Source organism: Dicentrarchus labrax, unplaced genomic scaffold (assembly GCF_905237075.1).
Source record: "Dicentrarchus labrax unplaced genomic scaffold, dlabrax2021, whole genome shotgun sequence".
Taxonomy (NCBI): Eukaryota; Metazoa; Chordata; class Actinopteri; family Moronidae; genus Dicentrarchus; species Dicentrarchus labrax.
The window spans coordinates 27,172,263-27,199,302 of NW_026136713.1; the positions used below are offsets into that span (position 1 = coordinate 27,172,263).

At 40.2% G+C, this 27,040-nt stretch overlaps 1 protein-coding gene across 5 annotated transcripts in view; it reads left to right on the forward strand.

Annotated features, from left to right (window-relative positions):
* The window catches only part of htr4 (5-hydroxytryptamine receptor 4), a 196,291-nt gene that overhangs the window by 79,538 nt on the left and 89,713 nt on the right, over nt 1-27,040 (forward strand). For all 5 annotated transcript variants that reach the window (XM_051420059.1, XM_051420062.1, XM_051420061.1 and 2 more), the window contains one exon: nt 21,356-21,463. In XM_051420059.1, coding sequence (XP_051276019.1) covers nt 21,356-21,463 — 108 coding nt within the window. The remainder of the gene's footprint in view (nt 1-21,355; nt 21,464-27,040) is intronic.

A 27,040-nucleotide genomic window follows, 5' to 3' on the forward strand; every position in this document is an offset into this window, starting at 1 on the left:
TCTATGTACACAGAAGGCCTATTTCTCTCAAATATTGTTCAAAATCTGTGTTAGTGAGCACTTCACCTTTGCCGAGATAATCCATCCACCTCACAGGTGTGGCATATCAAGATGCTGATCAGACAGCATGGGTATTGCACAGGTGTGCCTTAGGCTGGCCACAATAAAAGGCCACTCAAAAACTTGCAGTTTCACTGTATTGGGGGGGTCCGGGGGGGTCTGGAAACCAGTCAGTATCTGATGTGACCAGCATTTGCCTCAAGCAGTGCAACACATCTCCTTCGCATAGAGTTGATCAGGTTGTTGATTGTGGCCTGTGGAACGTTGGTCCACTCCTCTTCAATGGCTGTGCCAAGTTTTTGGCAGGACCTGGAACACGCTGTCGTATACGCCGATCCAGAGTATCCCAAACATGCATAATGGGTGACCGCATAATGTCCGGTGAGTATGCTGGCCATGCAAGAACTGGGATGTTTTCAGCTTCCAGGAATTGTGTACAGATCCCTGCAACATGGGGCCGTGCATTATCATGCTGCAACATGAGGTGATGGTCGTGGATGAATGGCACAACAATGGGCCTCAGGATCTCGTCACGGTACCTCTGTGCATTCAAAATGCCATCAATAAAATGCACCTGTGTTCATTGTCCATAACACACGCCTGCCCATACCATAACCCCACCGCCACCATGGGCCACTCGATCCACAACATTGACATCAGCAAACCGCTCACCCACACAACGCCATACACGCTGCCTGCCATCTGCCAGATGCCATCAAATGTGAGCATTTGCCCACACAAGTCGGTTACGACGATGAACTGCAGTCAGGTCGAGACCCCGATGAGGACGACGAGCATTAAGATGAGCTTCCCTGAGACGGTTCCTGACAGTTTGTGCAGAAATTCTTTGGTTATGCAAACCGATTGTTGCAGCAGCTGTCCGGGTGGCTGGTCTCAGACGATCTTGGAGGTGAAGATGCTGGATGTGGAGGTCCTGGGCTGGTGTGGTTAGACGTAGTCTGCGGTTGTGAGGCCGGTTGGATGTACTGCCAAATTCTCTGAAACGTCTTTGGAGATGGCTTATGGTAGAGAAATTAACATTCAATTCACGGGCAACAGCTCTGGTGGACATTCCTGCAGTCAGCATGCCAATTGCACGCTCCCTCAAATCAATCTGTGGCATTGTGCTGTTTGATGGAACTGCACATTTTCGAGTGGCCTGTTATTGTGGCCAGCCTAAGGCACACCTGTGCAATACCCATGCTGTCTGATCAGCATCTTGATATGCCACACCTGTGAGTGGATGGATTATCTCGGCAAAGGATAAGTGCTCACTAACACAGATTTTGAACAATATTTGAGAGAAATAGGCCTTTTGTGTACATAGAGACAGTCTTAGAGTCTTGAGTTCGGCTCATGATGAATGGGGACAAAAACAAAAGTGTTGCGTTTTTAATTTTGTTCAGTGTATATTATTTCATGCAGGTGAAGTCCTTCTTTTGACTAATTTGTTTGACTATTTTCTTATTTTTTAAAACAAAATAGGTTCCAGTCTATTTCTATTGAATAAAATAAGGTTTATAGTAGTACTGTCAGTTAAACGCGTTATTAAGGGCATTAACATAAACCCATTTTGAACAGCGTCAATTTTTTGATCGCGAGATTAACGTTTGTTTAACACCACACCGGATCTAGCTAGACTGGAAACAAAACAACAGGCATGCCGGACACACTTGTTTAAGAGTAGTAGACATTAAGTTTTGAGTGGATTGCGAGTGTGAAACGCCGAAATGGTGAAAAAAGTGATCTGTGTGTTATGTCGTTGTGAACTGAGCTATCATCGCAGCACGTCCAGTCTGAAATACCACTTGATGGCCAAGCACACATCTGATGCCAATTCTCCGCCCTCTCGTCAAAGCCAGGTGACAATGGAGGATTTTTCAATAAAAACAACATTTGCACAAAGCAAGGCGATCCACTTTTCCATGTTGATAAGGACATTAAAGTGAGAAAAAACAATGGGACAAAAAGAATTCAAGGGACATTTAGAGTAGATAAAAATGTGCGATTAATTGCGAGTTAACTATGACATTAATGCAATTAATCGCGATTAAATATTTTAATCGTTTGACAGTACTAGTTTATAGATAAAACTAGTGGTACTGGCAGTGACAATGACAGTTCACTTATTCCATGAATCATCTCGGACAGATGATAAATGGGAAGATGCTAGGGAGGCTTTCTCATTTTGGGTCATTAATGCAATTTGGTACAACACTGCATATTACCTAACTGCTAATAGTATTAAACATTACTCTCACACACTCTCGTTCAGATGTTGTCTCCTGTCCAGGTGTGTGAAGTAAAACCTCTTTGACTTACATCTTACTAGCTACATGAATGTCTTTTGTCAGCATGCTGCAGCTTCTTCCCAGGCTGCCCTTTAACAAAGAAAACAAGTAACCAAGCAACAGAGGAGACACATCTAATCAGCTGCAGAGGGAGAAACAAAGTGCTGTATTTATGTGAAGCAACTGGCCTTATGAAACAGGAAAATAACGGAAAAATTTAACTTGTGCAATGGTCAAAATATGCAATAAACTTGACAGTTGTAGGTCATTTTGGGAAAACGTCCAAACAAGAGATTGTTTCACAGGGAGCACTACTTTTTGAGTAACTGAACCAAAAGGTGGTTTAATTATTGGAGCACAGCCCACACAGCCACGGGACAGTCAGAGAGACAAAGTCTGTCACAGCTCAGACAGGAATGAAGATCCTCAGGTGTAGTAATGCAAATCTTTGGTGTATGTGTGTGTGTGTGTGTGTGTGTGTGTGTGTGTGTATCTTTGCAGTGTGTGTGTGTGCATTATTTGTGTAAAGAAACTGACTCCTTGTGTGAACTTGAATGTGGGTGTGTGCACGTGTTTGTGTGTGAATGTTAATTTGTCCCATTAACAGTGAATTTCACACCTCAACAAACAGCAGATGAGGAGGGACAGCTAGAGTGAATCGGACACAAACAAAGTTGGTGTTTGGATAAAATGAACTGTAACTATAAATCAGAGCTTTGTGGCGGAGAAGGGATGAGGAAGAAACGTTCAGAGGTGCAAAAACAGAAAATGTGGTCATTTTATTTGTCTCCAAACCACCTTAGTCTGGTCCATGTTAACTCAATTCAATGCAGGTGAACAGAATTGTGAAAAAGTATTTTGCATTTCTAGAAACAATATCCGGTTTCTGAGGTTGATTCGGAAACTTTGCTGTCAACAGTTTTCATTGGAACTACATTTTATAAAAAATAGTCCCCATGAAAGTGTTTATATCCTTATTTAAACCAGCAGATGGTAATTAGTCTTGTGATACCAGAAGATCGGAGCTCTCGCTGCCTACCAGTCATCTGGGATTTATTAAATGCAAAGGAGTTACTTGAATGGCTGCTAGAACAACTACTAGTACTTGTAGTCTTAGCCATATTATGCAATCCAATTCAAGAAACCACAAACTACTGCTTTAAAAACCTGTCTGACACAGATCCACCAAAGATGGATGATTATGAGCTTAACAAAGGTAGATCTGTTGCGTTTTGTTGTACAGATTTGGTTTTCATGCACCCCCCCCGCAGTCTCTCTATCAGAGGAATGAGAGGTTCACACTTTGGCTGCGTGGCTCAGCAGCGGGGATGTGTGGTCTCTGTAGGTGGCGTAGCAGCTTACATTGATTACTGTGGCAAAGCTCAGCTGCTGCATGCTGGGAGTAGATGTGTCACGTCTCTGAAGCGTCCTGTGTGCCCCCCAAAAAAAAAAAGCTATTCCCATTAGTTCTGTAAACTTTACAGAACTTTGTGTGCGGTAGCAACATAAAATCAAGCCTCCCTTACTGCACCATGCTCAAGAAAACTGCGTTATTTTATGCTTTTACATGGCCACTGCATTTAGTTTTCATATGACATAATCATTGTGGGAAAAAAGGGGGACATAATCAGTCAATATTTTATGACACAGATATTTGAAAGGGCTTTAAAATAGCTCTTTTGTGCGTTCAGTACGGACCTGGTGCCAGGGGGTGATTCGTTTGTTAGCAGGGCTGAGTGAATACTTTGCTGACGGATAATGTACTTCTTACACGTATAATATCAAGTAAAATGTATCAATACAATAAATATAACTTTTATATATAAACAAAAATCTGTAAATAGTTATCTTACTCTTGTGATCAAAAACATTGCTCTAAAGTTCAACTCTGAGGCTGTTCTGTAAATAAATATAGCAAATTCTGACCAACGCATCAATTTTAGGCTTAAATTAACAACCTCTAGTTTTGAACTGAAAAACTATTACCTTATGGGACTATAGAGGCTTCTAGTAGCTTAGCTTGTTAGCATTAGAATTGAGTTTGCATTCAGGGGCATACCGTAGAGTTTTTTTGTATATACTAAAATTGATTCATTTATTTAAATGATAGCACACACTGCACTTAAAACTACTTTCAAAGGTACCATCAAAGGGTGGCTGTGGCATCGGCGTGTGAATGTGGATAAATGAGTTAGTTTCTGTTTGTGATGGCCTTTGCCATTCACTGTATGAATGTGTGTGAGTTGGTCAATGGGGCATGTCAGGTAAAAGCACTTTGAGTGGTCAGAAGACCAGAAAAGTGCTATACAGGTAATGTCCATTTACCATTTACAATTCACATCCTCAGTTACCGCAGACAACAGACTTCTGGAACAGAAGAGAATGCTGGCAAATAAAATTGAAAATGAAGTTTGTGGAGAAGGTTTAAAGGACTCTGAAGGCCTGAGCAATATTAGAGAAAGGAGGATGTTCACATTAGTTTGACCCTGATTCTTTTTGCCTAAAGTGAAGTTAGAAGCTGTCTGAGCTAAGCAAACGTAATGACACAGAATGATGGATTAATGTGGGTCAGTCATACCAAGGTGAGATTTGGACAAAGTCTGCAGAGGCTCTTCTTCTCTCCATCATCCCTCCATTTGTCTACATTTGCATTTTTTCTAGCTGTCTGTTTCTCTCAGATTGTGGCCGTCTGTCTCTTTTTTGGGTTCCTTTCTCTTTACTCTCTGTCTGCTTTCTTTCTATTTCTGCCTCCCCTTCCCTTGATAACCTTCTCAGTGTCTCTCACTCTCTGACATACACTTACTTTTCTGAGCTCAGTGAATCCCTTCAGCCATATATGCACTCAATATTGCACTCAACTCAAATCTTAAGAGTTTTAGCGGACATCCATCCTCAGGCAGGAGACTCCACTTCAACACACAGCAACGTCCCAAAGTCCCAAAATATACCCAGCTCTAACAGGAGGGAGACCAATATAAAATGCCCTGGCTTCAATTTTCTGCTGTGTATTTAACTTCATATTACTCTCTGGATGCTGCTGCATTATATGAATCAGGTCACTTGGCAGCTTTAAATACAGGATCTTGTTGGATTTTGTTAGCAAGGCTGTTATCACAACCCTTGTGAGTCCAACTTAAAGTTCAACTTTATTGGAGATTTAGATTGTCTTGCTTGTCAAAACTTTGCTAAAGAAGGACTGACATGCTTCTAATTAAGCCTACAACTGTGTCACTGCCCAGAATATGACATTATTGTCAAAACCTGGCAATTGCAAGCTAATAAGCAGTCAACTCACAGTCAGTAGTGTGCTGTAGCTGCTGATTAATTACACTGTTTCAGCTCATCTCCGCCCACCATACAATTTAAAGAAATGTTTATAAGTTGAGTGATGGAAGAAATGGGGGAGATATTTCCTCTATTTAATGCTAGACATCCAAAATGGAGTGGTTTTGACATGAAGTTTTGACAGCATGTCTGCTCATAAGACACGTAGATGTTAAGATAATTGTGACATCTTTGTTTAAATGACACAATTCTCCGATTTTACAAGCAAGCATACTAGTATATACCCATTAAGCTGACAATGTAAAAAGAAGACCCTCTAATTGCATGTTTGTGGAAGAGGGAATGAAACCTTTGCTGCAGACAGATATAGTGCAGTGGGACTTCTGCTTCAATGACGTGCACTTCCCCTTCCCCTCCTATAGCCATGTCCGTGAATACATTTACTTAAGTACACATTCAAGTTACTTTACTTGAGTATTTACATTTTATGCAACTTCCTACTTCTACTCCACTACATTTATTTTTAATATCTTTATTGTTTTAGTTACTATTTTGAAGACTGGAATGTTTCATACCTTTCCTGGCCATCCTAATTTGGTGATTCTGAATAGATATTTTTCTGATAAAATGAAGGATGAAGTGTTACTTTATGGGTTGAGGAATTCTCCTACTTCTTAAGCTAAATAAACAATTAAAAACCCTCTTGGATATAGAATATGATGCACTGCTGTAGATTAAACTACAGAGCAGTATATAAAGTAGTTCAAATCAGCTCAACCATAGACATCTACAGCAGTAAAATGCAACATAGACATGATAAAACTGATATCTTCTACCATTGGTAACACTAATTGGAACTGTATATACTAATTGCCAATATATATTTCTACTTAGTATTTATAAATAAATGTATTTGTACTAACACATAATGCAATGTGTGCACCACACACGTCAATAACTCTTAACAAACAGAAAGCAAACTCTTTGTTTGGGTTTTTTTCTGCAAAAATGACAAGTAAACAACATAAACACCACACTTTATACTCTTTTTGCTGCTTCAATTGAACTCTTGCCAAGAGGTACCTGTATTTTCGTTAATCAGGAGTTGTAAATAATAGATGAGAGGTTGGTTGAGAGCCACTGCAAACATGAAATTTTTAGAGTTGAGTTGTGTTTACATTCTACTGTCTAATTGCTCGAAGCACCAGTACAGAGACAACTGAGGATAAATACCACGTCTACAATGGCCATCACTGTAATTATCGTCAGCAAACCGTACAGTAAAAAAATGACGACTCCTTTGATAATGATCTGTTTCACATAAACATCCCTGACGTCGGCTTAACATCCAACATACAGTAAGTATTGTTTGTCGCCTACAGGTCTTCTTTTTCTGTGGTGTTTACTGTGTGACTCTAATCACTAGGCTGGTCTGAGCAGCTCTCTGCTGGTGTGATGGGAACCAAACAAAAGATTTTACACTTGGTCAAAACATGTTGCCAGGCAACCAAAAATGGTGTTTGATTTTCGCCATCATAAGCTTGAATTTCCCCCAGGAACCTTCAGAAGACGAGTTCTTGTCATTCTGTCAGTTTGTAAATAACTCTGTGTTTCCTCTGAAATTTGCTCTCGGACTCTAACTGTGGTTGTTTTAAGGTTTTGGACTTTAAAATGTATTCCACTGTTGCACAATTTGTCTAAGTGTGGATATGAGCTTCAGCTTAATGCTAAAAATGTAACTTGTATAAGTTAGTCTATCAGAAGAAGAACGTGACTATTTCTCAACCAATTGTGTTTCACTGTGTGTAAGTAAAGATAACACTACAGCTGACTAATATGGCATCAGAAGGGGGTTAGTGCCATTTCCTCACTGCACTTCTATATTCACAGTTTGTGGACACCCAATTATTACATCTAATTGTTGAACAATGCCCATTCATTCATTGGCATATGCTGGCAAGGAATGCTGCAAGCGATTTGCTCCCATGCAGAGCATTAGCGAGGTCCAGCGGTGATATTGGGCAATATGCCTGGCTTAGTGTGCAGGGCCATTGTCCTGTTGAAACAAGAGAGGGCTTCCCCAAACTATGGCCACACAATTCAAAGCACTTTATTGTCTAACATATGATCTATCAGTAAGATAAGCAAGAACAGTGAAGTGCCACTATGAGGTTGGAATTTGTCGTTTTGGGTAAAATGTCTTGTTTGGGTGGATTGTAAATTTGATACTCCCCCATACTGCGCAGTACACTACAAAGTTACAAGCTATAGCTGCACAACGCTATGCGGAATATGATGGAAACTTACTTACTTATAACTGTGTGAAACTGGTTGAAGGCATAAGACCATAATGAGAACTGTGAAACTTAAGCTTTACTTTATGCTTACTTTATTAACTTAGCATGGGAGTTGAGAAAGTTGAATTTAAATAAATAAATTGGCCATACCTGTAACCTGGATAGTCAGTATTGTGCAATTGATGCAACCACAGGGCAATGCTTAGAGATCTTAAGAGCTAAGGGGCAGAATAGGACATTTTTGAGTTAGTTTGACATTATAGTAATCTCGACCTCAACGCATTGCTACCGTTTCCCACATTATCTATAATATAACATGATATTGTGATTTTGCTACCCTATAATTAAACTCTGTACCTGCTCAACATCAATATGTTAGAATTGTCACTGTTAGCTCAAAGTAGTTCTGTAATGAAGTACTGCCTTAAAGAGCTGCTACTGGCTGTAGACTGACTTATTTATTTGTTTTAATTTGTCATAACTTCCCCTGCAACTTGGAGTCTCATCCATGTAACTCATAAAGATTATTCCAGTGGGAGTATTTCTTCAGCCACCAACTTGGCAAAGCATGAACGCTGAGCGCGTGTGGAGAGTTCACACTGGAAGCTGACAGCTCTGACTCATAACAGGCTGCCAGTTGGTTTGAAATTGAGCAGCACAGTGACATGCTCCCTATTCAACCTCATGGAAGAAATTTCAGACAATTGAGACTTTGAAGTGACAGAATAATTTCCATGTAAAGAGCTATCAGTCACGAGTTGGCAGTTATTTCGTAATTTAGCTTCACCTCTGAAGCATGTCTTTGTCTAATGGGACTGCAGGTGGAGGTGAGGATGTGGTGCCATGGTGGGTCACATGTTTTCAGGCTCAAATACCCACCCCAGTCAGACCCGGCCCCAGGTGCAACCCATTTCCAGATTTCCTCCACTGCATTACGGGGAAAGCCAACATCAGGATGAGGCCAGTAAATAAATGATTGATAATTGGAGGGGAAATAGATGTACTACCAGAGAAACTGCTGTAAAGTAATTGGATGAAACTGAGCTCATATTGAGTGCTATGTCGTGTGTTTCGTCAACTTTGGGATGTGTGTGTGTGTGTGTGGGAAGCTGCCAGAATCACGTTTTGTGCCTACGGGAAATTGTTAAGAAGATAATAAGCCTCAAATGGTTCGCAACGCTTCTTACTCCACATTAACACTAATGGTTGTCTGATGCCTCACATCGTTCTGTCACTAATTTGAGTTTGAATCACACAAGAAATTAGTCAATGGCTGTGGGAAAAGGAGAAATTAGCTGCCTGTTTCCTTCACTTTTGACTAAATGGAGAACTGTGACTCACTCGTATTTGTTTTGCAAGATGGGAGGTTGGACACAAGAGGAAAAAGTATGAGCCTCATTATTATACATTTCTAAAGGTGCATTGAGTTATCCGTGACCTTTCCTGACCAATCTGAGCACAGAGCAGGTCTCCCACCACAAGGCTGTGGTATAGCCAACACAGTATGTCAATTACAGGTAATTGTAGCTAACAGTTAAGTCACAGCTGAGAGCAGTACAGGTGAATTAGAGATAAATTAATTCATTAGATAGGATTAGATATACACTAACGCTCAAACTAAGATGAATCTGCTCTAATACTGGCCTTGGGCTGATCAGGTAATTGTATTACAGTTTCATTGCATTTGTGATAAAGGTAGAATGCTTACCAAAAAAGTATTTTTCAAGTATTGTTCACTGCAGTGGGCGGCTCTGGCTCAGAGGAAAAGTGGGTCCCCCTCTAATCGGAAGGCTGTTGGTTTAATCCCCGGCTCCTGCTGCCACACGTCGAAGAATACTTGAGCAAGACACTGAACCCTGAATTGCTCCAGATGCTTTGCATCAGTGTGTGAATGCGTTAGTTTCTGTTTGATGGACTTTGCCATCACTGTGTGAATGTGTGGACACAAGACCCAGATTGAAAAGCACTGACATCTGAAGATCAGCAGGTGCTTAGGATTGTCTAGGAAAAACTGGCCAAACATGGAAAATTCACAGTCATATATATATATATATATATATATATATATATATATATATATATATATATATATATATCAGAGATGAGAAATTACAGTACATATTTCCAAATTTTACTTCACATGTGTCCAAGGCAGATTTCATACTGACTCTGAGGTCCTTTCCTATTCTTATTCCTCTCTGGTGTATTTAGTGTCAGGACGATTTGTGGACACTACTGTCCTTCCCTGCCTGAACCATTGGTCACACATCATTAACTGTCCCATTCAGGAAGATAGGGTCGCCGCATTACGTTCGGGCCGCCAGGAGTGCAGATGAGTTTTGCCAGCCTGAAATGGGTTCAGCTATTCCTGGTTTATCAGTACATTACACTTTCAGGAAAACAGGAAGCAGACACTTTTGTTAGAAGACTGGACAATAAAACAAAATAAACCTTTAGTGAAAATCACAGTTTACAACTATTATTTTGACATTTTAAAGCTTTGGGAAGTCATTGTTGGAAACAGTTGGTCTGCTTTCAAAACATGAATCAAAACTTAAAGACAGTTTATCAAGTGGCCTATTCATATGAGTTACGGGGAGGAGTTAATCTCCTGTCAGTTATCTGTCAGGTAAAACTTGGTCACCTGAAACACAACATTGATGTATGAACACTGACAGCGCCCTGACTCAGAGGATTCTTCCAGCATACCCCTAGAACAAAATGAGTAATGTCAAATTTGTATGGCGAGCAATGAAAAGCAGCTGATTGAAAATTCAAGTTTGAAACCCAAATATCCTGAAAAATGACATCTGTAAACTGCACATATTCATGGCTGGTCTCAAACACGTCAGGGAAACAATTACAAGGCATCTTTTTCTATTTCTTGTTGCTGTTTATAAAAACGTTTGCATTTCATGCCATAATTTTGATTCACCACTTCCTGTGAATAAAAAAGTGACCATACCTCTCTCCAGAATTTAAATTCATAAACAGCATAAATCTTTTGCATCTCATTCAGATGCTTTTTCTCTGTTTGCAGCCGTAGTTTGTGATTTAAACTGGGAAGACGTGAATTTTGTCTGGAAAATGAGGTGTTGTTACCATGCTGATGAGCATATCAGTGTGCATGTGTTTGAGTTAGAGAGGTAGAAACATTGTGGAAAGACTGGGGCTGTGGCTGATGTGTGTGAGAGAGAGTTAAGGGGGGAAGGCGTGTCATTACTGAAGATGGGTTAATGCTACATCATCAGGCGAAAAATCCAAAATAAAGGGAGTGAATGGCTTTTGATTGATATACAAATGAATCTGTGTGTTTGCATGTTTGTGTGAGTTTGAGGGATCTGAATAGATCATGTGAAACTGCGTGTGTGACTGACTGATTGCAATTGTGGGCTGTTGAAATGATTGCTTCTCTTGTGTATTCTGCAGCTTATCTTGTGTTTCCTCTCAGATCTCAGACGAATTCTGTCAAATTTCGCTTAATTTTCAGCTTTGTCTGTACGTATCTGTAGGAAAGTTATTGTTGGAAACTGTTTGGTAAAATGGCAGGCACTTTCAAACAATACCCAGCAGGTGATTGGAAGAACCATCTGTCTATCACCAACTACCAATCCCAACAACAAACCATATGGCGTAGTCAAACTCTTACAGAAGCCAGTCGGGACAAGAGCGAAGACATGTTTTCCATCGAAAAGAGGCTTCATTGCCGTTCTTTTCTCTTTTTTCAGTAAAGAAATACTCTCCAGTCCTGATCCTAGCAACATACGCTAACCTCTTTAGCAGCCTCCATTGTATTTTTTGAACAGTCACTTTTTACACACATCATTACGCACACCTAGCGTTGAACCACACTCATAGCTCCTGCTCCAGATTCTCATTGGACACCAATTGGTCCGATACCACTGTGGTTTGGACACAAGCAAATTGCTTGACAACTGCCCCGCAAAGGTTATTTGTGTTTGGGAATTTGTCATAAATTGATGGCACTTAACTGAGGAACCTCAAGCCATGCTGTGTTTTCGATAAATTCGAAGCTTTTGTGTTTAAAAGTTCTGAAACAACTTGGGGGGACTGCGTGTTCTGACCACTCAAAGCACTCATATTCACCCTTTCACACACGTTTATACACGCAAGGTGCCAACTCAACTGACTAATCTCATTCACACACGTCACACACACTAATGTCACAGCAGAGACATGCAGAGGGAGGAGCCGGGGTATTACCAAACCTTCTGATTAGTGGACGACCGACTGTACCTACTGACCCACAGCCAGACAGTGAGCTTAGCAAGGTTATGAGCTACAGGAAAGCTGGGGGAGTTACAGGAACTTGACATTTACAATCACAATGATGGGTGCACAGTGCAAGCTTTAATACACTTCAATTAGCTATGTAAATTGGATGAACACTTTGCTTGTTTAAACCGTCACAGCTAAAATATCCTGTTAATGTATACTGGTAAATGTCAGATTGTCACCTCTGCTTCACTTCCTGGTTGTTTTATTTTGTTTTGTGACTGGTTCTGTAGAGGCAGAGGCTTTTTGAAACATTCTGTGATGACAAGCAGTACAATTAAACTTGAATTTTAAAGGTTTTATAAATTATATTTCAAACAACAATTTGCTATTTAACAATATAGTGGAGTTATGGCATCCTAAGGAGAGCGTGATGTCAGAAGGTAAGATCCAATTTCCAATGGAGTCTGGTGGACCATAGCACTCATTGATTTTGGTCTGAGATGCTGGTTCTCTGGTACCGTATCTAGTGGAAGTATGTAGTACCCTTAAATGTTCACTGATTTTGTTATATTTGTTATGTCATTAGTCTTTGTTTTCCTTACCGGTGTTTCATTTTGTTGCATTGATTTGCAAAAAATATAGTATTGCATGTATTGTTTTGTGATTGATGATTGATCAGTGGTAACATGGGAACATAGTGACTAAATCCTAAAAGCCCAATTTATACTTTTTGCAGGTCAGCTTTGGGCCATGTGAGGTAAATGTCAAAATCCGCCCATGTCTGTGAGGTCGCTGTTTTCTTTCCTACTGTGCATGCCTTTTCTTCCTGATATTATTGGCAGTTGGCAAATAATGTTGTTGTACATTACGCCTGACCGACACGGACCCTCACTTGTAATAATGGAATTGCTTGCGCATCCACACAACTGATACACGTCCGCAGATATGGAACGCGGAAAGTATGTCAGGGACTTAAGCAAGATGGGCAGTCAGCCAACAGCTTACCACAGTTATTCAAACCTTTTTATTTGGATGTAAAACCAAGTGAGTCCACTTGAAAGTTCAATTACAAATAGAGAAACAGAGATGAATATTGATAATGGACAATTCTGCAAAATATCAGGATACATTCAATGGAAACAGTATTTTGGCATCCTGCTCTAGCACTGAATTTTGGGACATAAATTATGTGGAATCGTTATTTTTAGGGATGCTGGGTTGTTTAGTGCGGTCATTACACAGAAAAACTGTACGTACGTAAGTGCAGCAACTATAATAGGTCAGTGTTGACGAGTCTGTCAGCCTGTGGTGATGACTGTTTACAACGGACAGTTTCAAAAACCATTTCACTTTTCGACTTCATTTTCTTCTCCAAATAATGTAATGTGTTTACTGTCTGTTTCTTGACTTCATTTTAGTTTCCACTGATCTCAGTAATTTACTTGGTGAGGACAGTGTTCTCATTACAAATAGAGATGAAGCCAAAACTATGAAAATAAGACCGAGGTTGTATGACACGTTTCCCTTCTAAATTCTTCCTCATTAGCACTCTGCAGCCGGTCCCCATCAGGCAAATAAAAAAGTAACGAAGCCAGTTCTTTTCTTTCACACCAGACCAACTGTCACTTATAATGTCCATCACACTACGAGCAGCAACTGGGTTTAAATTGCAGTCATTGGAACCGTCACAAACATTCAAATATCCTCTCGAGCTCTTTGACTGCCAACACTTTCAAACCAGATTGTGTTTCATACATTTTTGCTAGAACTATTTTTTTGCTGTAAAACCTCTCTTTCCGAGGTGAGGTAAAGATAACAGAGCCTAATTGGAACAAAACTCCAGTTTGACCCTCCAGCTTAATGCAGAAACAGAAACCTGCCGTACAGAGGCAAACCTCAGCTGCAGCAGCAGCCGCAGTCATTTGCCTAAAGAGCCCTTGTCACAGCTAAGAAAATAATCTTCTGGGACTGGAAAAACAGGACTCAGGTAGAAGGGCAAATCACAGAGCAACAGTTTAGATGTGGGCACCTTCGCTGTGACTAAAACACCACGTCAAAACATGATTGGCAATTTTATACATGTACAAAGGTGTGGAATTACAGATGTAAAAAGTAAAGGCTATAAATTCATTTCATTTATTTATCCTGGAGCTGATAGGAATTCTTAGTTTAAAGTGTATTTGAAAAGATTACATACAGGTGTTAGGCTGAATGGTTTCCATGCTGGTGTCCCCTGACGGTTTATTTTTATGAACTGGTTGGACTTCCAAACATTTGAGGTTTTAGATGCATATACATGTGATAATACTTTCACTTAAGGACTTAAATATTAGTTTTTCTTTGGCTGTTTCACAAATACCATAAATCACCGAGCTGTTAACTTAAAAAGAAATTAAATTAGCTCCCCAGCATACACGACCGAGAATTCTAATTTCTGCTCATTCCCACTAAATGAAAAAAATTCATCAACAAGACTGCTTAGCCTAATGCATTGATTTACTGTCCATTGTCAAATTTTTACAGCTGAGTGAACCACCTGCTTTCATAATTCATTTTTACTCACAAGCTTTCAAGCGTGATTATTCTCTTTTTTCGGCCTCTGCTTTCGCTCTCTTGTGGTTCCAGCCAGCAGGAGACTATGTCATGACCCGGTCCTCTGTTCCAACACATTTGTCCCTGTTTATGACGCTGATAACAAGCGTTTGATACTAGTTTGGACGGCCCCCATCGCCTCTGTTGCTAGTCTGAATAATAGCAGGCTTGTTTTTGCCTGCTGAGAGGGAACGCCAGTGTCCAGACAGCTATTGTTTGCAATTAGGGATTCCCATTGAGGCCTTCAGCAACAGGCAAAAGGTTTTTTTGTTGTTTTTTTTAAGAAGAGACCATGTAAAGTTCGATCTCTTCCCTGTTGAGAAGATGTTTACCCTCAAAGGGTCTGATGATGGTGAGCATGAACAGAGAAAACAGGCTTGATGGATAGAGAATGGACAGGACAGGATTGGGGTGAAATCTGCTCATTTGGGGTTAGGAGGTGTACATCCTCCATTACAGAAATTTGGTTTAACAAGATATGAAGCTGGCAGCTTGTAACTTTCTAATAACTGATAATGTGTTGAAAGAAGCCATAATAAAATGTTTGTGAAGAGGGCAGACACATTAAGTTCCGTAAAGCATTTTTGCACACTGTAACAGATTAGAGCTGCAAAGTAAGAGGCGTTATTTCAGTCTTATAGAGATCCAGAAGAAAAATCACAGTAACTTTCTACAGAAACAATAAAGGTTACTCACAAGCAAAGCTCTTTCAAGGCTTGGATTCACTCTCTTGGTTTCGCTGTTTTCTCCGTGTAAAGGCACAACAAATTATGGCCAACCAATCCCACTGTGTTCCTGTTGGGTCTCTTTAAAATGTTCCCCTCTTATAAGGACAGCTCTTTCCTGTAGGACCTCTCACCCAGAAATAGTAAGCTCCCTGATGCTGTTGTGTCCTCAGATGAACAAGAACTTTCTAGGACTGTCAGGAGAAAGGAAGCACTTAAATCATATATCAGCACTGGATGTAGCACATCAGAGTCTTCTGAGCACTCTACTGCTCGAATGATTTAACAATCTACCAGTTTTTCTTGTCTCTTTGTGTTTTAAGTCTTATCTTCTAGTGATGGTGCTTTTATGTTTATTTTTATATCCTATATTGTCTCATTGTATGGAGTTCCACCAGAGCAATTTCCTACTATCAACATTTAATAGGAAAGCATAAAGAGTAAGTGAATTAGTAAATGTGCAGCAGACAGAAAGACAGACATTTCTGAATAAAAGGATAAACTTTCTCTCTAATTAGAAAATTATGAATAGAAAAATTGAAATGACAAATAATAGGATTAAAACTAAAGATAAAAGGTATTATTTTTATACACCAGTTTGTGTTCACCAAAGCCTGTGGCATTTTTGCAGATTCTGATTACATCAGCTACAGTCGAGTGTTGAGGTGGTAACCAACTGGGGCAGCACAGCTTTAAACTTTGATGCAATAGCAGATACTTTCACTATATTTGTGGAGAGCCCCAAAGATCTGTGCAATCAGCTCAGTTGACTCGACGGTTCTTGCAGAATCACTCATGTGCGCCGTCGGACATGTTATTTCTCACGCTGCCCCACACTGCTGGCAGCATCAACCCTTCCAGGGCATCTGTGGATCACCAAGGCTCCTGACTGCCATTCATCAGGGCTGAAAAAAAAAGCCTTGCTTTTTAGATCCAATCAGCAGCACTTCAGCAGCTTGTTCGGTACAGACACCTGATATAGAGCCACTCCAAAGGCTAAAGCCAAGCTTCAGAATTACTGCCATAGCAGTGATGCAGAAGATAATTTGAGGCAGTGTAGGTGATTCGGGTGGGATCTCTTTTTTCCCTTCCTGACACAGTTGGGGAGATAGCTTTTAAAACATTTTTACATTTAGTTTTAAAAGATATTCACTATTAGCAAAAATTTAAAGCAAACCAGCCGTCCAGTGACGGATTGGAGCTTTAAAGCTTCTTGTCTGGATGAGGTATTTCCCCAGTCAACCCTCATCTGTCTCTGAATGCCTAAATGAGGCTGCTGCTTGCTGATTGCCCACCAGAAGTTCAGCTTAGCTGCAGGTCAGAGTTCATGTGTATCAGATGTCAACAAAGTTACAACTTTTCTGTTTGACTCAGTCCTTCCCTCTTACCTCTGGCACTGCATTTCTGCAGTCCCTCTCCCTCCCTCTGTCTTCCACATGCACAGATCTGTAAAGTAGGATTTAAGAGCAAATGACGGTGTGCAGAAGGGGTTCCTCATACATCTGGAAAATCAATTTAGAACATGTGGTGCGGTGAAGGCAAAAGAAAAGAGAAGACTGACAGAACAGAGTTGTCACAAATGCCTCTAACATTGTCAAACACACAACTGTCTGTTTTAAGAGTTATGGGCTCTTGCTGTCTCTAAACACAATAAATATACAGGAGCTTGCAGAAACATGTGTCTGCACTAACTCATTTAATGCATTATTTGATTATCAAGGGTGAAAACAAGGTATTTTGTGGCATTTATTTAGGCAGTTTAGAGTTTGTGCTGATTAGGAATGGTTACTGCAAGGTCCTTTCAGACATTTTAAGTGATACTGGACAACACAAATACATTTGACTTGACATCTGACCTTTTGAGATACATGTAATCATGGAAACCCAGTGATTTGGTGCTGGGCATGTCGAAATTCGTCTAGTACCAAGGACCTTGTTGCCGCTTATCTTCGTCAAGGCTCCTTTTCTGTGGTGGAATGAACTCCCCACTGAAGTCAGGACAGCTGATTACCTTAGGTTCACACTACACCTAGATACCCCATGCTAGCACAAAGAAATTGTAAGCGCTGGTACTACAGCTCTCAAACAGTTTTTAGTTTGTTTTTGTGAAGGAAGCATGCAACTTTTCTGGGACAAATAGCTCTTGGTTGAAAGCACCTATCGTAGGTCACAGGTTCATCTTGTTTAAAAATGCCTCATGGATCTTCAAACAACATCTGAAAACCTTTACAATCACATCTTTCCAAGGTCTTCTGCTGGAACTGGGTAAGCTGCACCAAAAATATTTGTAACTTTCCAAAACCGATGTTATGACATTTGTGGCCATTTCATGTAGAAACTAGGCAGGTGTGTGAAGGTGAGAAAGTGCGCCGGATTTGAAACTTTCATTTTCATTCTTCACACTGCTAATTCAGTCAGTTTCGTGTGAACAACAAAGTGCAACACCATGAGTCAAGGAGACACTGCTTGGAAGTCTGGGCTGTTATGCCCAATTGCGTAATTATATAATTTTTTCCCCTTTCTGTGACTTTTGCCTCCTTCTGTGGTTTTCGTCCGACCCTCGAGCGTAGATATTCAGAACAGCTATAAGCACTGGTGACAACAGGTTACATCTAAACGTGCCTCTTCAACCAAATTTAGCTCAGGTAAACTCAGACATCTAGACATTTTTTGTAAATTTACTAGAAGGTTAAATGAGTAGGGTTGCAGGTGGCAGATTGCAGGTTCAAGTCTGTGAATCGGGAGGGAATCATGTGTAGCATGAAAGGAAAACACTTTCTTCTCATCAGACATTGTCTCAAAGTGCAACTCAGCATCAAAGTTCAATAGAGGCTCTGAGGTAACGGTGTTGTTGCTGAATAGGAGTTGGACAACTGGGTGCTGAGCTTTATTGTTCCTTAAGAATCAGAAAGCAGACGCCATCAGCTTTATAAACTGAAGCTGACAGGCAACTAATGAGCAGTAAGTGTGTGTTTTGAAAGCTCAGAGAGAAAGCACTTGCTCTTGCTTCTGCGTGCATTATCATATCCAAAATGAGGACAGGCTCCTGCTCGAAAGAGGACATTTTTACGCTGCCTGTCATGCCCACCCATAGCTGTGTTAAATGGTAGTTGCTACTACAATAACGTGCACATCAGTGTCTCATTTAGGGGAAAGGTCAGACTGTAGCCGGCAAATTCAAGATGAAAGAAGATTGGTATGGCGCTACTGAGGCCATTCTAACCTAATGATGCTTCTGTTGAGAACCTGTCAGCGTTCCCATTTGATCTGATTAGTGTGTTGGCACCACTGATCAAAGAACAGGCCTCATTTACACACTATCACTTCGCCTTTGAACCTCAGATGGTGAGAGTAAAATAATTTGGCAGATAGGGACGGCGCACAGCTCCTGACTCCAGCAGTGAATCATACAGTAAAGGCATGTACCAGCATATTACAGAACATAAACGCTTCACAAACTTGTGATTTTCTGTAGACCTGCAGGACAAACACACGGGGGAAGAAAACTAAAGTTATGCTCGTGTGATGGAGTTGTTCTCACTCCTGCTGCTGCCTTCCTGTCAAGCCTTCAAGTACGGGAGACCACAAACCTCGGGAGGATACTGTAATGCATTACCAATGTCAAACAAGTCTGAGATTAAACAAGCCATTTTCAGAGGGCTCTTAAACCACACAGCTTAGTCTGAGGGATTTGATTTATAACTCATTCCGCCTACTTTGCTGTACCTTGAGACATTTTGTTGACTCCATGCCAAGGTCATATGTGCAGGAGTGAAAATGCAAAGCCTGCACTTTTATGCAATACAATATGTCACGTTCCCCATGGAGGATAGTGGATTAGCGCCCTGCACCTGGTCTTAACTTTATTCAGGTTGAATCAGACAGAAACATGTCAAACTTTCTTGCAATTTTCTTCACACTGAACAAAGAGATATTTTGGAAAATGGATGGAAATTGAAAATACTGAAGACGTCTGATTGTGAATTGTTGAAACTTTAAATTGAATGTTGATTGACAAAAAAATTGGACTTTTATGCCATTTGTAACTTGTAACAGTGATTTAATGACTCAGTAAAAGGACTTTATCATTTTGGAACACTGGTTCTCAAACTATGGTAAGTTTACCACTGATGGTATGCAATCTGCCTCTAGTGGTTTGTGGTAGAATCTCTGAAATATTTTAATTTAATATATTAATTAAAAAAAAAAACATATTACTATCAAATTTCAGTATGAAAATACTTAAACTATGATATCACTGAAATGTAATTAAAAATAAGTTTTACATTTCCTGTAATATTTTGTTTCAATATCAGCCTGCTACATAGTTATGTTCATGAATGTAGTGCTTGCATTCACCCATGATTAGTTACAAGCTAAAATGTGATGACAAGATGGTTAGTGAAGGGAAAAAAATGGCTCAACAAAACTGTAAACATGGCTTCAAATGGGAACTATTTCTCACTGTGGGCTAATCTTTCACTCCACCTGCACCTGCATAGAAACAGAACAATCATGGCTAAAGGAGTGGAAATTCTAAGAAAATGTATTTTACAAAAACTAAAAAACAATGGAATTCACAATACAGATAGCATAGATTTGATGTGTTTTCCTTTTGTTGACAAGATTAGTTCAAGCACCGTGAATTAAAGAATTTAAGAGCAGTTTGGCAGGTTGGTGGGGTTCTTTAATTATGTGTTATTTCGAGATATATATAGATGAAAGGTAAGTTTTACTTCCTATTCTAGGCTCTGACCACATCACTCCCCGCATGTAAACATTGACCCCAGCACAGCAGGAAGTGTACTTTCTCTTTCTCTCACTAGAGTGAAGTAGAACAAGTCAGAACACTGAGTTTTCAGTTCAGAATTTAAGACAAATAAAAGCATAAAGGGTTATGCAGAGCTGGATCTTTAAAGTGGCCTGGTTCCACACCTCTGAATTGCTGCTAACATAGGATTTTTTTTCTGAGATTCAAATATTTGAGTTGAGTTTCTATAGTATGTGTTCATTTTTTTGTTTTTGCAGCCATGGTGGCTGTTGCAGCTCATTCCAACATAGACGCCTCCAATTATTACTAATCAACCACACAAATGAAATGTATTACTGGCTGCGATAAATGTTAAACCTTTTAACTACTTGTCATGGCAACCTTTTCAATCAGCAATCACTAAGAGTAGAAAAAAAAAGGCATGTACTTCAATAAACATGTAACTCACATTACACAAGGTATTACATCACAGCCACCGTCTCCCTCTCTCGCTTCACAGCCTCTCTGATGCTCATGTTGCTGATTTAAAGAAGAGTTCTGCTGCTTGGCTAATTGCTGTGATCCAGCAGGCTACCTTGGAGATGGAAGAGATATAAATAACTCTCCATAGATAGAAAACCATAGATACCAAACCTCTGAACTTGTTTGCCTCATTTCACTGCGGATATGGAATAGATGTCAAAAGATGACTTTCAACTGCGTCAAAGATTCACCATTATTGTTTTATCAGATTTTCAACTTGAGACATATTGATGAGCAACAGAAACTTTATTACATAAAAAAAAACAGGCTTTGGCTCTTGGATGGAGCGCTCAGTCTCATTAAAAGTTTTTCTGCCAATGACTGCGGCCATACCTGAACAACTTAAGCAATTAGTGCGAAGGGATTACTTTTGGCTGAATCAGCTCCACTTCGTGATGTAGGCAGATAAAGGAAAGATTGATTTTTGCATAAAAAGTCTTGCCTCTGTGCAGTTAAACCAACTAAAGTTTTTTTTTTCTTTTCATCACTCTTATCTGTAAGGTACAGACTGTAGTTTCACTCTGCAGATCAGTGCTGATGTGCTGTTGTTGTGTCTTTTTGCTGTTTCCATAGCATGCTAAAGCAGATGGCCCTGATCTGCTTCCTGTCTCTGGTCATGCTGATGAGCATCCTGGGAAACCTGCTGGTCATGGTGGCCGTCTGCAAGGACAGACAACTCAGGTGGGACAGAGCTTTTGTTCCTTCTTCCTACACATATTCCTTTCTTTCCTAGAGTGCATACACTTGCATACAATGAACCAAAACGGCTAATAAAGTGGCAACACACAGTGGGTTTAGGTTTGGTATGTCGGCAAAGAAGTGAATTCAGACTGTCTCAGTTAAGTAATACATTAACATGAATATACACTGCTCAAAGAAAGGGTGATGTTTCTGTCCAAGCCAATAATGCACGTGAGACAAGGCCAGAGCTGGCAGGTCATCCTGAGGACGGCTGGTCATGTGGGAGTAGCTGCCACCGCAGTAATTCTTCTCTTCCTCTTCCTCCTCCTCCTCCTCCTCCTCTCCTCCTGTCATCTCTACCTTTTCTTTCTCTTCTTCCCTTGTGTCATCTCTCTTTCACTTATTGTCTCTCTGATCTCTCTTTGTCTCTTTCTATCTTGTGACACCTGAGAGCTCAGGGTCCCCAGGATGCTGACATGATGTGCATGTGTGTGTGGGTGGAGTAGGGTGAGTGTGCGCCAAAAAAAAAAGTTAATGTAGGCAGGTGTGTGTACATGTGAGGTTTTATTTCTGTGTATATTTGCCAACTGCCTACGTGCAGTGTGTGTGTGTGTGTATGTGTGTGTGTGTGTGTGTGTGTGTGGACTGTATGTGTGTATTTAAGAACACTGGTGAGTGTCAAAGTCACCGCTGTGATGTCTCACCTCCCTGAGGAGAGAATCATGGCGCACCATATTTGTTTCTTCCTGCCTCATTGTCTTTATGTCTACTACACAAAAAAATCTCCTTCTCAGTGGGAGTGTCCCACGGGTGACAGTGTTCGTGACAGAAAGAAGAATAACTCTGAGCACATCATTAATAAACCAAGAAAACTGCAAAACAGCCAGCAAACATCATCAAGCATCAGTCAGCCTGTAATCAGTCAATCAGTAAAAAAAAACAGTTAGTCAGAATTGTAATTTATCTTTGCAGTCCTTACCTGTGGCAGTATCCTAAAGCCAACACACACCTCAGTGTTACAGGCTGAGCCTTCTCTGCTAATTTAACATTGCACTCCTATAGCAAAGAAAGGTATCAAAATCTATGCAGCACACCCAGAAATCTCTTCTTTGCTATTCCACGCATTCTTCCATGTCAAAACCTGGGACCTACATTACCCACAATGCAACTGGATTGCCAGCAGTTTGGTCGCAGATTCAGGTGTGTTATGCTAGTAGATGCCAATGTAGCCCAAGCCCCCAGGAAGAGAGACAGGCTTTGAAGCTAATTTGACATTGTGCCCAAATTACAGCCATGTCGTCTGTCACGTGATTTAAACTGGCTCAAAAATACTTTTTCCCCATATGCTTACATTGTGATTAATTCATATATTATATATATATGGGGAATTTCCTCATTGTGGGACAAATAAAGGAATATCTATCTATCTATCTATCCGTTTGCAAGTAGTCTTATAACCAGGTGGACAAACTGGATAGCAGTGAAGTCAGTGCAGTCTGTAAGAGAGAAAAGCTCCCACTCATCAATAACCACCACACAAACACAACCACTGTTACCAACCACCTCTTGTTTCTCTCCATGCGTCATGTCAAGTGTGTGAACAAGAACCCCCCCCACACACACAGACACATGCTGCCACACAGTATGCATGCTGTTTCTACTGGACATCGGGCAGATCTATAAGAAATCACTAATCATTAAAGGATTAGTTTGAGTTTACTGAAGTTGGGTTGTGTAAGGTACCTATCCATAGTCATATTACCTACAGCAGACGATAGTCAGCATGCCTCCAGGAGAAGCAGACAGAAGTCCCAGACAGACGAAGGAAAGGGTTGTCAGACGGCAAGGTAAAGCAGTGAAAATATTAATATAACGTACACTTAGACTGATATTGATTTTTTTTTTCATGTGGCTAAAATAAGTTTTTCTGCAACCCCATTCCACAGCACTGCTTCTCCAAACTGCAGGCACACTATTGTAGGTAACACACTGACGATATGTACCTCATACAACAATTGTCCCAAATTCACACACAATCAGTTATCATTATTATTTTAGTTATTGGTTGAGTTAATATTCCTTGTTTATTTACAACTGATCAATAAATGCATCACTGCGAACTACAGTGCAAATGCAAACCTGTTTTGGGGCATTTGAAGTAAAAACGTTTTTTACGGGAGGGAGAAGAGAACAAACAATTTCAATATAAGCTATAACACCCTAATGCAGAGAAAGAGTGAGAGAAAAGGTCAAACAGCTATTTACATATAAGCAATAGGAACACCATAGTCCACAGATCTGGAGAGAAAGAGTGAGAGAGAAGGCCAACGTGCCCCACACACCACACCTATTGACTGCCTTCGCACAGCACAAGAGGAGAGGGAGAGACCCCGGTGCAGAGGAGCCGTGGACTGTGATTGCTCTGATTAGCATGCATGGGAACTACAATATAATATATTGGTATATATTTCCTGCTTTCTCCCAGATGGTCACTAAATGTGTCGCTATTCGGTTTTAGAAATAAAGACACTATAGGGTCCCTAAATCTAGTGAGAAAGTTGCCAAGTTGGCATCTCTGGTCTAGCCACCTCACATTGTTCAATTTGAACACCAGCAGTTAAATTGATATATATTGCATGACACATAAAAGTAATAATTTCATTTGTAATGATACATTTCTCCACTCTTCCAGAATTGTCCCAGGCACTCCTGTCCCAGGCGCTATTTCTATTGTCCTCATCCTTAATTGCTGCACTATACATGCATCATTGTCTTCACTATAATCATAGTAATGAAGAGATCAGGATGTCCTCTTTCAAGCCTTGCCCAATTTGTAATGAGGAATTTTTAATTTACTTTCTTGTTGTGTGAACAAATGTATGCCTGTGTATTTAAATTACATTGACGCCATCTCTGATGTCCTCATGCCTCTTCTACTCTTAACTCTAGTTTTTTTTAAAAATGCCTTCACATCTCTCACCTCACCTCTGCCTTCCAGAGTGGATGCCACATTCGTCTGTAAATTACACCAACCTCACGGTAACACAAGCACTTTTAATAAAGTTTATTTATTCTTAGCACTTTAAGCTAAACACGATATGTCATCCTAACTAAACATGACGCCTCCCCCTCTGGGCATGTTAATGGTTTCTAAACTGTTCTGAGTTACAGCCAACACTGCTGTGTGTGTGTGTGTGTGTGTGTGTGTGTGTGTGTGTGTCTCACATGTTTGAGCGTACAGTGTATGGTATGTGTGTGTATATAAGCCTGTGGGCATGCATCTACAGTATGTGTGTGTGTGTGTGTGTGTGTGTGTGTGTGTGTGTACAGTGCTGTATTTATGTTTGTGCTTGCTTGTGTGTTTGAAATGCATGTACGTGAACGTGTGTGTGCATGTCAACATGATTTACACGTGCCCCACATGCAGCAGGCGGAGCAGACAGCTGGCTGTTTCCAGCACTAACAGCCTGTTTTAAGGGGCTGTTTGGGTTAGTGACAGGCAGATGGAAAACCCTCACAGCCATCCACTCTTACTGAAGCTATTTATAGACCGTGGACCATCCACGCTGCAGAAAGCGTGGAGAACAGGCCAGCTGACTGATCGACTCGCTCACTGATTAGCTGGTTGGCTGGTGTGGTTCGTCTGTGAATGCAAAGATGGTTACCAGCCTGATAATAAAAGGTATACATCCTCACTCTCCGTTTGATTGCCTACCTGTCGGGATTCCTTTCTAATCTGACAGTTTGACTCACTGATGAGTCGACCGGTCAGTTGACTAGCTGGGGCCTAGCTTTCCATCAAATTGACAGGTTTTTACATACAAACCCTGTGGCAATACTTTCAACCTCCATTTGACCTACCCTACCAGGCCGCCGGTCAACGATTAGATTGATTAATAATTAATTATTTTGCTTTATTTATCAGAAAAGTTAACTGCTAGCTGACAGAGCTGAGTGGTATCCTGTTACTTTGTGTTGGTAGTTCTGGTCTTTGTCAGGCACAAAGTCCCTGTGTGTGTTTGTGTGTGTGTTAGAGAGAGAGAGAGAGAGAGTGAGGTACAAAGACAGTGAAGATGAGAGAGGGAGTATTTATGCACGTATGTGGGTGACAGATGTGTGTCCCAGCTGCATAGCTGCCTATATATACACTGAACAAAATTATAAACGCAACACTTTTGTTTTTGCCCCCATTCATCATGAGTTGAACTCAAAGATCTAAGACTTTCTCTATGTACACAAAAGGCCTATTTCTCTCAAATATTGTTCACAAATCTGTCAAAATCTGTGTTAGTGAGCACTTCTCCTTTGCCGAGATAATCCATCCACCTCACAGGTGTGGCATATCAAGATGCTGATCAGACAGCATGGGTATTGCACAGGTGTGCCTTAGGCTGGCCACAATAAAAGGCCACTCGAAAATGTGCAGTTTCACTGTCACGACCTTTTGTGTACATAGAGAAAGTCTTAGATCTTTGAGTTCAGCTCATGATGAATGGGGGCAAAAACGTATTGATGTACACTATTGCTCCACAATGCAGTGCATAATACAAATAAAGAAGCCGCTATTAGCTGAGCGAACATGACAAATTTTGTGTGTGTGAATGTTTGCCAAAGTTTATCTGGCAATCAGACAGAATTTCCCTTTAATTTGTCCTATTCTTTCATGTTTAATCATGTTCATGTAAGACGTTTTAGAGGGTAGGGGGCATTTTGTCCAAACCAATCACCAGTGACTGTCAGTCAGTCAATCTATCGGTTTGATTGATACTTCACATAATTCTCTATTGCTATTAAACTTTAAGGACCATGTGTAGGATTTAATGGCATTGAGTGGTGAGATTGCAGTTTGCAACCTACCAATAAGTAGGTTGGTATCTTATTGTGGATATAGTGGTATTGGATCAGGGGTGGAAGTAACAAACTACAACTACTCATGTTACTGTAATTAATAATAATGTTTTGGGGTACTTGAGCATTTTTTCAAGTCAGTAATTTTATTATTTTTTAGGTATGCAACACTATATAATCTACCTTACTACTTTAAAACTCATAATTCACTTCTGAGCAGACCTATAATTTATATCCAAAACTCATCTGCATTTTTGTAGCTCAAACAAAAGAGTTCAACGCAGGTTCAAAACCATTTTTAGTGCTTTATGTTTTTAGAAAACAATGTCTAGTTTGATCCCCTCATACATTTTTATCATTTATTAGAGAAATGTGCTTTGCTTAAAGTAGCTATTTCCCCTAGACTGAATGCCTGCTCTTTATAATGCATTAAACACAAAATATGTAATGTAAATCATTGCTTATAGTACTAGGATGCTGTATAACATTGGCACAGATTGTGTGTGTAAAATGTGAGTGAGAGTTTGAAAAGAAAGCGTTGCTGTGCGAGTAGGGATGCACGATAACTTTTTTTTAAAACCGATACCGATAACCAATAACACACACACATATACATCTATATGATCATGACCTAAGATCATGACATTAATACAACGAACAAACCCAAAAACACTTTTGACTCTTTAAATGGAGATATATATTTTTTCCAATGAAAAACTATTGGCAAGC